Source organism: Penicillium cosmopolitanum, assembly GCF_028827165.1.
Source record: "Penicillium cosmopolitanum strain IBT 29677 chromosome Unknown utg000003l:1.0-3747932.0:1.0-3751027.0, whole genome shotgun sequence".
Taxonomy (NCBI): Eukaryota; Fungi; Ascomycota; class Eurotiomycetes; order Eurotiales; family Aspergillaceae; genus Penicillium; species Penicillium cosmopolitanum.
Genome location: NW_026622673.1, coordinates 2,218,632 through 2,232,252, shown reverse-complemented (window position 1 = coordinate 2,232,252; position 13,621 = coordinate 2,218,632). Strand labels below are relative to the sequence as shown.

General features: G+C 52.5%; 1 protein-coding gene across 1 annotated transcript; it reads right to left on the bottom strand.

The window, feature by feature from the left end:
- Positions 1 to 247: 247 nt before the first annotated feature.
- Positions 248 to 12,701, bottom strand: tom1 (E3 ubiquitin-protein ligase TOM1; the record flags this gene model as incomplete). Its single annotated transcript, XM_056625514.1, has 8 exons — positions 248 to 342; positions 425 to 1,939; positions 1,981 to 4,596; positions 4,663 to 4,752; positions 4,801 to 5,501; positions 5,554 to 11,659; positions 11,716 to 12,553; positions 12,654 to 12,701. The coding sequence occupies 8 exons, from the start codon at positions 12,699 to 12,701 to the stop codon at positions 248 to 250; spliced, it is 12,009 nt and encodes a 4,002-aa protein (XP_056494096.1).
- Positions 12,702 to 13,621: the final 920 nt, after the last annotated feature.

Genomic DNA, 13,621 nt, shown 5'->3' with positions numbered 1-13,621 from the left:
GCAATCTAAGTACAAACATGGGATACAGGAGGTCTGGTTGACCTGCACTTCAACCAGACATACGCCCGACCCATTCAATATCAATTCGAATCCATTCCATTTTCATCTTTCATCTTTCCTCCACGCGAGAAATTCATCACCAAGATTCGATTCCATACCATTCCCGGACGCCATTGAATGCTGGAGAACACAATTGCCAATTAGAAGAGAAGGATAGGGATAGAAAGAAACCAGAACCCGCTCGCTTCTATGCGAAACCGAAGTACTCGCTACCAGCCGTCACGGCTGTGTACAGCCGTTGACGGAGATCTTCATAACTCTCATACTCGGGAAGATCAAGCTCTGCAAAAGAAAAAAAAAGTTAGTAAATTGCCACAGGCGACGAAGACAGCGGGTAGGGGGTGAGGGTGGGAGTGAAGCTTACGGTTGAAACATGTGTGCGCGCTAGGAAGGCGATCCTTGGTGCCATAGTCGCGGTGGATATTGAACTTGCTGACACCGTTCATACCCTCCAGCTCCTTGAAGCCATTGAGAGGGACCTTGCTAGTACCCGTGACAAACTGGAGTAACTTAGCGCGTTCCTCCTTATCGAAGGAGCGGACCGCACGCCAGAACCACTGGATCTGAGACGAAGAGGCAGAGTAGTTGTGGTAATCGGTGTTATTCTTCCATTCATCCACATCGATTTCAGGAAGACCCGAGATGAGCAGTTCCAGTTCTTGCTCGTTGAAGATGGAGATCAGGTCTGGCGGGATGATCTCGTGGAATCCGGTCAGGAAATTGTCGATCTGCTCCTTGACAGACTCGACGAGACGGTACTCTACAACGCGTTGGACGTAGTGCTCCTTGTTCTCCTGGGTGACGGGGATGTTGCGACCGTTCTCGATCAGGTCGATCACTTGCTTCTCGCCAAAGTCGTCGGTTTCGATGGCGAAGGTCTCGGTGATGATGTCGGTGATGTCGTTCTCCAACATCCAGAGCAGAGACTTGTAGTAGTCCAGATCCAGAGATTCCATATCCTTTATAGAAACAGCTCGGCCGAGGATCTTCTTATAAACAGCGCGCGAGAAATGGCAGTCCAAAACCCGGCCCTCGTAGAGAGCCTTACCGATGATCCGCCCAATGAATCGGAAGAACAGAAGATGCTCCGAGTTAACGCCACTGAGGCGGTTAGGGTGGAATGTGGTTCGATCAGCAGCAACGGGGGTGAACAGAGCGTAATTAGCGTTGAACATTCCCCGAGCAAGGACCTGGAACCATTCTCGAGTCACACCACCAGCATCCACACCTTCTTCGCCGTGGAAACGCACGTTGAGCTTGCCGTACTTAAGCTCGTCCGCGGTCTTGAAGTAGAGCGACTTGAACGAATCAAGGAAGACCTGGTCGCGACGGACAGAGAGTTGAAGGGGAGGGTGGGGGTGACGAGGCTCAGAGCCACGAGAGTGCACACGACGAGTGAAGTAATTGCGCTTGTTGTCAAACTCCAGGACCTTGGGGTTCTTGACCAGCAGAGAGAACGTGCCACTCATCAATCGAGGGTTAGAGCGGACAAGCTCGTTGAGAATCTTGCGGTGTTCTTCAGTGAATTTGAAGAAGAGGTTTTCCATGCCAGGACCAACATCGGGAGCACTGTTAACAGATGCCTCGCGACTGTTGCGGTTAATCGGTTGGTCCTTGAGAGCGGTGTTTTTGCAAACAACCATCAACGCCTCGATCAGGGGCAGAAGAATAGTAGCCACGTTAAGCATATTCTCCTTCTGGCGAATGAGAGAAAGGCAGTCACTCAACTTAGTCCACAGAGGTCCGAAAGTAGCACTTTCATACAGCCTCTTGAGGACATCCTCCTTGGGTGCGGCTTCAGGCTCAGTGCCCTTGGACTTGTCCACACGAGTAGGATCGAAGAGGTAATCGAGCGCAGTAAGGATACGCAGCAATTTGGCTTGATCGGAGCTGGCGGGGAGAACTTGGCCAGGGCCAAACCTTGCATGTCTGTGCCGGTCTTGGCTTGGTGGATATGAGGGAGAAGGTCTTCCAAGTCCGCCAGAATCGTATCACTCAGGGTCTGTGCTTGCCCAACGAGTTCATTGCCAATAACATCACGAGCTCCGGGGATCGCAGACAGATTGTTGATAGTTGAGAGAGTGTCACGGAAGGTCTTGCCATTGCATTCACGAGCGGCAAGAATGTGAACCACCAGTCGGAAGTTGTGATTGGGGACGACAGGAGGCTCAATGGATTTGCGCTTGCGCTTTTCCTCTTCGCCAGACTTCGAGCCATCCTTCTCGGCGGGTTTCACATCGTCACCCTCGGTGGTCTGAGTAGTACCTTGATCTTCAGCAGACTCAACTGTAGGCACGGGGGCATCTGTCATGGCGGTATCAACAACCGATGCCGAGTCAGCAGGCTGCTCGACGGACTCATCGGTTTGAGTTCCTTCGGGCTCCTTGCCCTTCTCCTTCTCCTCTTCTTGCTTCTCCTTCTCACGACGGAGGAGAACAGTAAGTGGCTGGGTGATACTGCTCAAAAGAGCAGACAACTGCTCCATGCAATTGGGGCTGTCCATGATCAATTTCCGATCCAAGAGCGAAAGGAGAGCGTTCAGAGCGAACTTGTTAGAACGGTTCTCCTTGCCCTTGCCCTTTCGCAATGCCTTGAGTTTGAGCGAAGAGGCAGAATCATGCTCGGTCAGGAAGAACCAAGCGACGTGAGGATTGAACTGCGAAAGGAAAGACAGTGTTCCCAGGCACTGCTGAACCACCATGATAGGAGTCACATCAGTGCTGACGCTGGAGGAAGACTGAATGGTGGGGTTGCGTTTGGTGGATTGAGGAGTCTTTTGCACACCAGGGGCCTTGGCACGCAAAGAAAGGTGGGAGAAGCTGCGTTCAATTGCAGATGAATCCACGCTACCGTCTTGCAGAACAGACAGAAGGAGACTGATAACCTCGCTTCTGTTCTGGCGATTCTCACAGACATTGTGGAGAATGTCATTCAATTGGTGGCGGGCATTGCCCTGCAGCGGCATGAACATTAGACGAAGGAGTGTGGCAACGCCAGCCTTATCAAGCATTTGAACGATTTGACGACGCTGCTGCTTCTTGGGCTCTTGACCTTCAGCGGCCTCACCCCGTTGACGAGGCTCCATGCCCGGAATTCCGGAAACATCGCCAAACTGCGCCATACGTCGACCACCCAGAGTTCGTGCCTCCGACAGATACTCAGGGCCTAATGTAGCGAGAACTTCCTCGGGTTGATCGGCGAGAACGGCCTGGCGCAACGAAGGGTCTAAAGTGGCTAGGAAGCTGGCAGCATCCATATCTTCGGCCCGTGGGGGGGGATTGCCAGCATTGGCTTGTCGTCGGGCGCTATCTCGTTCCCGTCGGCGTCGATCAGCGGCTTCTTGTTGCAACAGTTCTTCACGGATCTCAGCAGGCAGAGCTTCCAGAAATTCCGAGTTGATCTCGGTTGGCTCTTCGCCCGCAGCAGCAGCCTGGGATCGTTGCTCAGCGAGCTGCTGCATGATGACTTCTTCGCGGAGTTCCTCCGGAAGCGCCTCGAGGTACTCAGGATCGATTTCCAGACCAGTGATATCAAGCTGGCGGCCCCGAATGGTGGTGTGGACTCGTTCAACAGGCTCGGCAGGAGCAGACTCAGGCAAAGTCGCCGTTTCTTCGGTCGCAGACTCTGTCTCTTGGACGTCTTCCATCGGCTCATCACCGCCGGCAGCCTGTCGTTCGGCTTCTTCTTGCTCTTGCTCAGCCTGTCGTCGAGCATTTTCTTCTTCCTCCTGGCGCTTGCGCTCACGCTCTTCTGCTTCGCGCGCAATTCGCTCTTGACGTTCCTTCTCGGCCCGTTCTTCTTGCGCCTTCTTGCGCTCTTCTTCGGCCACCTTCTGGCGTTGCTCTTCTTCTTCAAGGGCAGGGGGGACCAAGCCCTTCAGAAGGGAGTTGACAATACGTTGGCACTTCTCGACATAGGTACCACTGTAGAGAATGCGAGCTTCCTCTTGCCAGCGGTTCTTGGTCGTACACAAGGAAAACTTCACGGCGTGGTGGGGGTCATCGCGACCACGAGGGGGGTTGGCTCCCTGTCCTCGACTGAGGCCGAACATATCATTGAGACGGTTGGTAGGGAGAACGGTGCTGCGGTCGACGTGAATGTGGATGCCATCCGGTCGAGTAACAACTCCAACGCCAGGCTGAGCTTGGCCACCAATAGCTTGCATGATGGCGTTCATGAAGCTCATAGGACTGTCCATAGGCATGAGACGGCCCTGGCCACCCTGCGCATCAAGAGCAGGCCAGTCAGAGAAGCCTTCGGGGCCTTGTCCGCGGAGCTGGGGATTAGCATCACCGCGGTCATTGCGCATTAGCAGAGGGTTAGTGCCATCATCGTTGCCTCGGCCTCCAGGCATTTGGCCTCGGTGGACACGGTGGTAGGGTTGAATTGGTACCAAGCCGCCATTGCGACCGGGCATGATTTCGGTGACAGTTGCCCAAGCGGGACCAGGTCCACCACGGAAGCGGTGGTTATGGTGGCCACGAGGGGGTGGCAGTTCATCACCCTCCCAGCCCCATGGCTCAAGGAGATCATCATCTAAAACAAGTGTCAGTTATGCAATTGAAACGCGCATCTCCGCCCTTGCACGAAAGCTCAGCTTACCTTCCATGTCGCCTTCAGATCCCTGGTCCATCTCGTAGTCGTCATAATCGTCGCCTTCTTCTTCGAGTTCGTCCATTTCGTCGTCGTCTTCTGGATTTAATAAGCGAAGTGCGTCACGAAGGAGAGAGGAAGACAAACCTCCGTCCTCGTTCAATTCATCAAGAATTTCATCGTGGATATCTCCTCCTAGGCCTTCACCGTGGAGATCATCGACCCCTCCGGCGGCTTCGTTCAGAGCACGGAATAGATCATTGATGCGATGGTGACCATCGGTTTGACGGTTAGACTGGCGCATATCGGCCATTTCGTCTTCGAATTGGTTCATCATCTCGGCTTCTTCTTCGTCTTCAGTCATCTCTTCGCTTTCCCACTCGTCATCTTCGCCATCTGCGAGGCTGTCGTTATCGTGATCACCGGTGATTTCGTCCGCGAACATCTCATCTTCCTCCATGTCCGAATGGTCGTCCTCATCATCATCCTCGTCGTCGTCATCATCTTCATCATCTTCATCGATAATGACCTCAACGGCATCACCAGAAAGACCTTCAATGGGACCCACGCCATCCTCATCGTCGCTGACAACCTCACCATCGTCTTCGGGCATGTCCTCGTCGTATTCCATTTCTTCATCATACTCATCATCATACATCTCATCGTCCTCGCCCTCGGATTCTTCTGAGCTGGTCTCTTCCTCATGACGGGGTTCGAGCATGCCGAGAGTAGAGTGTCGGAAGAGATCAGGAGTTTCTTCACGCTCGTCCTCCATGTCAGAAACAGATGTTGCCGAAGAAATTTCATCATCATCAGCTTCGCCGAGGTTAGAGATGTCGGAGGTCTCACTAAGGAGCACGGCTGTTTGAGTAAGCTTGTTGAGGGGGGCGGAGGATATACTTTATGACACGCTTGGATGAGGGGAAATTCAAATCGATTTCAGCGACAGAGGCGGTCAGAGCAGGAATGAAGTGCTTCTCGAACATTGTCTTCGCGAGTTGTCTTGTCGAAGACGGGAATCCTGCATCCTGAGAGTAAGAGTAACCGCTAAGCATCTTATCGAAAAGATCGGCAAGAGACATCAACTTGGAATATTTGGCATCCAAGGGCTCAGTGGAAGCATTGGCATCCTTGTAAGATCGAAGAGCGTGCTCTAGAACGAAACGGCGGACAAAAGCAAGCTCGGGCTCATCTTCTTCGTTGCGCTTGTGTTCGTTTCGACGACGGCCGACGCCGCCGAACTCGCCGGTCTTGGTGCAAAGAGCAACGAGAACTTGCATCGTCCAGCTAGAAGTGATGCTGCGCTTCTTGAATGACAGCGACTCATCATGCTCCATAGTTCCGATGGGGACAAGCACGTTCAACAAGTAGTTGAGAATTCCAGAACGCGGCTTCGAGGGAGTTGTGGCCAGAGGATCGGCCTTCCGGGAGAAATTGATGAACTCAACCTTAGTCCGGTTGTAGGAGGATAGAAGCTCCGTCAGACATTGGAGCAGGAAGCAACGGTAAATGTAGATGGGGTGGTCCTCTGCCTTGAAAGTCGGCTTTTCACCCTTCTTCGTGGCCGGGGCGGAGTTGGCGGCGCGGTTGGGCTGAGAATCGGCAGCGCTACTCGCAATAGAAGGCGTTGGCTCATCATTACCCATCTCGACATCGGTTTGAGGATCGGCCTGCTCAGCAGCAGACTGTTCAACCGGCTCGGTGGATTCCTTATCATCCACATCCTTGTATGACAGAATTTCGGACAGGAGATAATGGATCACACCATCTGGGTTCTCGACCACAGGTGGTTTGAGCTCAGTCGTCTTGGTTTGGTTCTTGCTGTCCTTGTCCTTATCGTCCGATTCGGATGCTTGTGCCGGAGCGGCTGTCGAAGCCGATGCTTCACCTGCGGGCTCAGTCTTGTCATCTTCGAGGCCCTTGCCCTGGCGAAGACGAGCGGTGCGGTCTTTATCAGCCTTCAACCCAAGAACTTGCGGCCGCTGCGAGCTATCATAGCGAAGGAGTCTCAGTTTCTCATTGGTGACTTCGACAAATATTTCGGGCGCCCTGAGGACGAGGTGGTACAGTTGTCGAACGTAGCCGGTGGTGTCGATCTGGCGAGTAGTCTTAGACTCGAAGTTAGCAACGATCTCAGCGCGCATGATTTGGCGGATCGTAGCCTCGTCTTCAACAATGTGTCGCAGAATGAGCATGAAGGAGCTTTGAAGCTTGTCATTTGTCGCACTGGCCAACTGCTTAACCATGACGAAGAGGCGCTGAAGGTTTCGCTTTTCGCCAAAACGAGCGGCAATGCTGCGCTGGCGGGTAAGGATGACTAGGACACGGCAGATAGACAAAGCAAGTGTGTCATCTCTGCCCACGCGAGGAAGAATTTCCACCAGAGCCTCAAAGAGCTTGGTCTTTTCCTCAAGAGAGACAAGAGGCTCTTCAAGTCGAGCGGGGCCATCGTTATCAGCCTTGGGGTTTTCAGGGTTTGGAGGAGTCCATGTAATAACAGGTGGCTTGCAGTCATCGGACAACAGTTTCTCCAAAATAAGCAGGACATGGCCAACCCATGGGAACCTTTCGTCGTCGGCCTTTTCAGGGAGCTTGACGAAGCCCAGGAAAGTTGAGAAGCAATCCTTCAATTCCTCAAGAGTTGCCGTATACATGTCACGATCCTGTAGGACCAAGGCGAGAATGTGTGCATAAGCAGCAATCTTCTTGCCAGCAGTCTGGAAGTTCTCCATCTGCAGAGAGACGAGGGATTGAACAAGAGTCTCTCCAATATCGCGACGGAAGTTCTCAGGCTCGGGGTGCTTCTTGATGGCAGAAGAGATAAGGTCTGCGAGCTCGAAGGAAACGTCATGGTGCTCATTCAAGACGTCCAGACAGCGATCGATGAGGTTTGAACGAATTTGTTCCCGTTCCACATCCAGAGACTCGACAGTAACTAGTTGGCGGCGAGGAGCGGATTCAGCCGAGGCTGCGGCAGGGGCCTGAGGAGGGGCATTGATCGGTTCGAGGGGCGGCATTTCGTCATGAGACTGCGCATCGCGAGTTTGGTTGGAAGATTCAGCCTGGTCATCTGTGGCCATGTCATCGTCGTTGAGAACATTGTGGATCGCACGAGCCAAGCCGTCCCGCATGAGAGGATCCATATCCCGCCCGTCTTCTTGCTCGGGGTTCATCGGGTCATCAACAGGACGTCCTGTAGCCTGGGCTAAAAGCATCGCAAGACCAGATCGCTCAAGGAAACCGCCACCGTTGAACGGCGTACCATCTGGGCCAACAGGCTCATCGGCACCTTCCCCGCCAGAAGCAGTGTCAGAATGACCGGTTTGAATATCATTAGGGCCCGGAGGAAGTCTTGGCGGAGCCCGAAGCCAGTTCTGTGCCTTGCAGTATTCTTCCGCGTTGACGAGCGCATTGTTGCAGCGATAGAGGGCCTCCTTGTTCAATTCATTGTCATTGTATCCCTTCTCAACCAGAGAAGCAGCCCGTTCTTTGCTGACCACAAATGCACGGCGAGTCGTCTCTGTCAGAAGAGGCTGAGTATCCGACTCATGAGCAGCTCCGTTCTCGTACTCTCCGTCCAGAGATGACCGGAGGATATCAACAAGGCACTTGATGACCGAGCTTTCGGACTGAGTCGCGAATTCGGAATTCCACATCTCCTGGGCCATGGGTAGAATCTGCATGCGAAGATCGACGATGAATTGGCCTGGTTGGAAGTAATCAGGACTGCCACGATCACGGTCTTGGTGACTGGTCAAGGCCTGGGTCTGGCTGGAGTCTACGATGCTCTTTCCTCCCGCGAGCTCCGAAAATAGAGCAAGGATAATCTTGATTCCACCGTAGGCAGAAGTGAGCTCGTCGGGCACCTTCTTATCGGTATAAGGGGCATATTCCGAAGGCTTGAGGGACTCGATTTCACGCATGAACATTTGGCTAATCTCCTTGAGAACATTCAGACCATTTTGTCGCTTGAAAGCCACGAGGACCATGGTCAAATAGTTTGACTGGGGACGCTCATTGGAGACCTCGTACAGAAGATGCGAGAACGAGGAAAGGGTCACAATGAGATACGCGAACCGGTGTCTCGGGCTGTCAGAAGAGTTTGCAGCAGCCAACTGAAGCTGTCGAAGAACAGACTCCGCAATAGCATCAGCAACCATCGTGGCATTCTGCTTCGCCTTTTGATCGGTAGTAGGTCGTCTCTTGGTAATCAAACTGAGTCCAAGATTGTGGAAAAAGCCAGTGACAGAAGATGGTAGGCCACTCAACAGATATCGAAGGGCTTGGACATTCTTGAAAGCTGGGGTCTCCTCGTCTACCTTGGCATCCTCCGCGGTGTTTTCGGGGGCAGGAGTCTTGCTGCTCTCGGCAACTGCTGTTCCTTCGCGCGATGCTGCAGTTGCAGAATCCGTGGCTTGCTGAGCAGGTGGAGGGTTCTTTGCATTCCGGTCGGTACGGTCGGTAGGAACACCAGTTGACTGCACCCATTTCTCGGGTATGTTCTTTTCCAGCATGATTTCTTCCCAGACACATGCTGCTTGGAGATCGCCAAGAGATGCAACCAATGTACAATAGCGATCCGCAAGATTGACTTGAGCGAAGGGGGCAGTTTGGTTAACCGATCGGGTCTGATATAGCGGCAAGGCGAAAACCTCACGCAGAAGATCCGTTAGAATCAAAACAGCATTCAGATGCTTGGCGAAGAATGTGCCATGCTGAGTGGCGAGTGTGGGCTCTGTGACCGGCTCCTTTGAGTCATTGGGCTTCGCCAGGGCAGTGAAAAATCCAGAAGGGTTGGGGGATGTTGAGAAGGCCGAAAGGTTGTTCACTGCAAGCTGCGCGCGGTCCATCAATGAAGGAATGATCAGGTGTGGTTTGGTCTCAGCGAGCATGTGGACAAGGACCGTCAGCTCTTGGTTGGCATCTGTACCGTGGAAGTGGAAGGACATCCCCTGGAGGGTAGCATAGTCAAGGACAAACTCCGATCCTCCGGCCTGAATGAAGGCTGTGCAATTCGGCTGGTTTTCAAAAAAGGCACCAAGGAAGCGAATAGCAGGGAATATATAGTCCGTGAGAGTCAGACCATGCTCATCATAGTCTTTGGGTTCGAAGCTGGCATCTGGCGAGGGAAGCAGGCTTTCTAGAGCACCATAACTGAGCTTTCCACCGTTTGGCAGGGCCACGGAATTCAGAGAATGTATACCGAGGAAACGGGGGTTTTCTACCGACGCATCGACAGCCACGCCGATGTCTCGGAACAAAGAGGCGATATCTCCAGAAAGGACAGACTTGCCCTCTGAATCCTGAGTCCATAATTTTGTACCCAGACCCAACTCCCAGGCCTTAACTCGACCGAGAATATTGACACGAGCAGCCATCACAATAACGGCGGACATGATTGATGTCTTCAAAGCAGGGTGATGACGAATAAGCTCGTCGAATGTTGTACCAAGGGAACGGATCAAATTGGGGTCTTCTTTCAGACATTTGATGTGTTCGGGGTTCTCGAAGATCTCGAAGAAGCTTTCGAGAGCGTCGGAAGACTGGAATAGATCCAAGCCAGATGAGTTCAGGCAAATGGCTCCGAACGCCGCGGGAATACAAGCCAGCGCATCGGCAGCCGCGATGATTCCGGGGGCGAGAGGAGTGTTTCGGGGCCGCGCAAGAACATACTCACGGCCTGCTGCCTTTTTCACCTCTGCCGGAGTAGGAGTAGGCTCAGCAACGGCTGCAGGCTCTGACGGCGTAGCTTCGGTGCCAGCACCTTCGGGTTCTATGGCAGGTGGCTTTTCCTCAGCCTGGAGCTCACGCCCCATCACAGCCGCAAGCAAACTCTTGCTAAGTCCAGCTTCGGCAATAACCGCATAACTAGTGGGCTCATTGTGGATGAAACTGCTAAGAATATTGACAGCATTGCTCCAGACATGGGAACCGAAAATCCGAGCATTCTCAAAGACCAATCTCAAGGAGGTCAGCAATTGGGGTGAGTCGATTAGGTTGCGCAGGACTCGATCGAAACCTCCACCATTATGCTGCATGATGTGGTTGACAAAGCGGAACATCCACCGAAGGGTTTGCTGCTGGAAATAGGGGATCTGATAATCGATGGAGGGATTCTTGTACTGGTCCGGGAACCCAGCTCCACTAGAAACATTCTCAAATGCCGTCTTGGTCTCAAAGTCAATCAGGTCAGAGATGGCATCGAAGCCCTTGGCAGCCGTGAGTGTACCAAGAGCATCGCGAACGGCGTGCACAAAAGTGTCCAGGAATTCCATGATTCGCGAGTAAACCCGGCGAACTTTGCTCGTGCGGAGGTTGAGGATATCAACAAACATCGGAATCAAACCCGCCGCGACCAGTGTCTCTGGTGTGCGGGAGCTCGAACTGGGAAGCGTCCGCAGAAGAGCAAGCAGTGCATCCCGCCATTCATCATGGAAAGAATCATCAGTTCCATCATCTTCGGCGGCCAATTCATTAACCACTTTGCGAGTAAGGAACATCAACACACCATGGTTGACATTGACGCTCAAAGCAGCACAAACATCGATAGCACGAGATTTGTGTTTCGCCAAGGCATCAAGTGCTTGGATTGCCAAAGTTTGCAATGTTCTCGAAACCGTAAGGTCGCCACTAGCGCCAAGGTGAACAATCTCGGCAAGTTGGTAGGTCAATTGAAGGCGTTTTGACTGTTCCATATCGTACTGCAGGATCTTGTGTTGGAATGCAGACTCGGTCTGGACATAGGCCAGATTCGTCACGGCCAAGATACGAATCGACAGAATCTGCTCGCGAGTTTCCCGCGATCCAGACAAGGCTTGAGCCACCCGGAGCTTATGAAGAAGCTCGTACTTTGCTTCCACGGGCAGATTCGGCGCATTCGCGGCGATTATATCTTCCGTTTTCGCTGATGAGATTTTGGAGTGCGTAAGATCCAAGATTTTGGCGTTTCGAGATTGTTCTTCGGTCTTAGCACCACCACCGCCAGTATTAGGCGCGGGACGGGGGTCTCATCCACATTCGAGCCGCGCCTTAGACGTGGAGTAGGATGTGTTGCACTCCGACGCAGCGGGGTTGGCGTGGACGGAGTGTTGGAATCTTGCTCGCCCTTCCCAAAGTCGGATGTTGTTCTCGTCTGTTCAGAGTTGCCAGTGGGGTAGTAAAGCACGCGAAGATTGCCCCATTCTTCCCAGCCATTTTCATCGCGAACAAGCGAAACCAACTCATTCGCATTCAACTTAGTCGAGGTCGGGGGAGTATTTTCCTTGGTTTTGGCGCCAACAGCGGGAGAATCGGCGAATGGAGTTTGACTTGTGACAAACGGGCGAGGGAACGGTGCAGCGATCTTTTGCAGTTTCTCCAAGTCAATATTGTAGTGTGTGGCCAGCATAGTCTGCTGTTGATGACCCCTTTGACGGGAGTGGTATCTTTGGGCTAGACATAGGGCCAGGCGTAGGGTGGATTGGAGAAGAGACAGTGATGTGGTATTCAAAAGGTCGCCTAGTCGCTCGCTACTATTGTAGAGGCTGCGGTTGCCGCATTTCTCGAGTAGGAGGCGCGAGAAATTCAAGATCGCCTCCACAAGCTCCTTGTCTCCCTCCGGGCCATACCCAAGGTTATGCAGTTTGGCATCGATGCCCTCCGTCGGTTTCTTGCTCGGATCGGCAGCATATGACTCCTCCAGGACACTCCTCCCGAATGATTTAGTCTGTGGGCCGGTGTTTAGGAAGTATTTTTCGATGACGGAGGCCAGGATTTCATCGAAGCGGTCTAGAACTGTAATCCAGTGATAAAGGTCGCCGCGAGGAAAGGGCCATAGTCGGGGGAACGAGCTCAGGTGTGCAGGAAGCTCTGGGATAGGAAGATTTATTGATTTCCCAATAAATTCTTCAAGAAAAGGTGACTATAGCAAATAGAAAATTTTTTCAGTCGGAATGCAGATGGGGGGGGAGGAGGGAAGGGTGTGGATCGATCAACTCGTCGTCACGGAACGGGGAACATACGATTGTAGCCTCATGCTTGCGGCTAGCCACCTTCTTAATTCTCCCCATGTTGACGATCAGAAGGACAGCCAACCATGAGGAGGCGTTGAAAATGCAGGAGAGGAGCCTCCTCGAGGGTGGAGTGGGGAGGTCGAGACAGCCGGGTCGCGGAACAAGCGCGAGGGTGCCTTATGACGTTTTTGGGATCCTCTTCTCCGGCGGCGCGAAAACTGAGTCGATTTCGGGTCGTGGGAACGCGCGAATCGTATCGCAGGTGAAGATTCCAGGTCGGTCGGAATAGAGGAATAGGTAATCGACAACCAAATCGAGCTGTGAGGAATCTAAAATAGCTCCGGCTGGATGGAGGATAGAGGTATGGGTTGCAGTCAAAACGGACCAGGAAAAACGGGTGCAGGTCGTTCGGCCCTGGGGTGATGACAATCGAAAAGTGACCGAAGGGAAAAGGTCGAGAAAATGGAGAAAAGAAAGATGGGAGGTTGGGGGGAGGTGGTGTGGAAGAAAGAAGGAAGAGGAGGGGGATGCAGCGGAGGAAGAGAAGGTGAAAGAAGAACCTGAGCTGTACAGCAGAGCAGAGCAGAGCTGGCAGGCTGGCAGGCTGGCTGTGGCAGGCAGGTGAGCGGGACTGCGGGCTGCAGACTGCGGAGACTCAGGCACTAAGGCATACTTGGGCATGAAGACTGAGTAGCAAAGTATGCTTTACTTTACATGGAGATTTTTATTTTTATTTTTAATTTTTGTAAGTTTTACTTATCTGTGAATTGTACTTTGTAAATTCGTCTGAACACACTCGGGTCAGCTTGTAATTAGAAACCGGGCAGAGGATCACACTGCCAACTATCACAAAGAACACAATAAAATTACAAAGTATAATAGTATCTTAGAATCTTACATTTGGGCAATGATCATAAAATAAATTAATTTCATTTTCACATAAGAGGAAACCCCCCTCTCATCAAAGAAATACATCA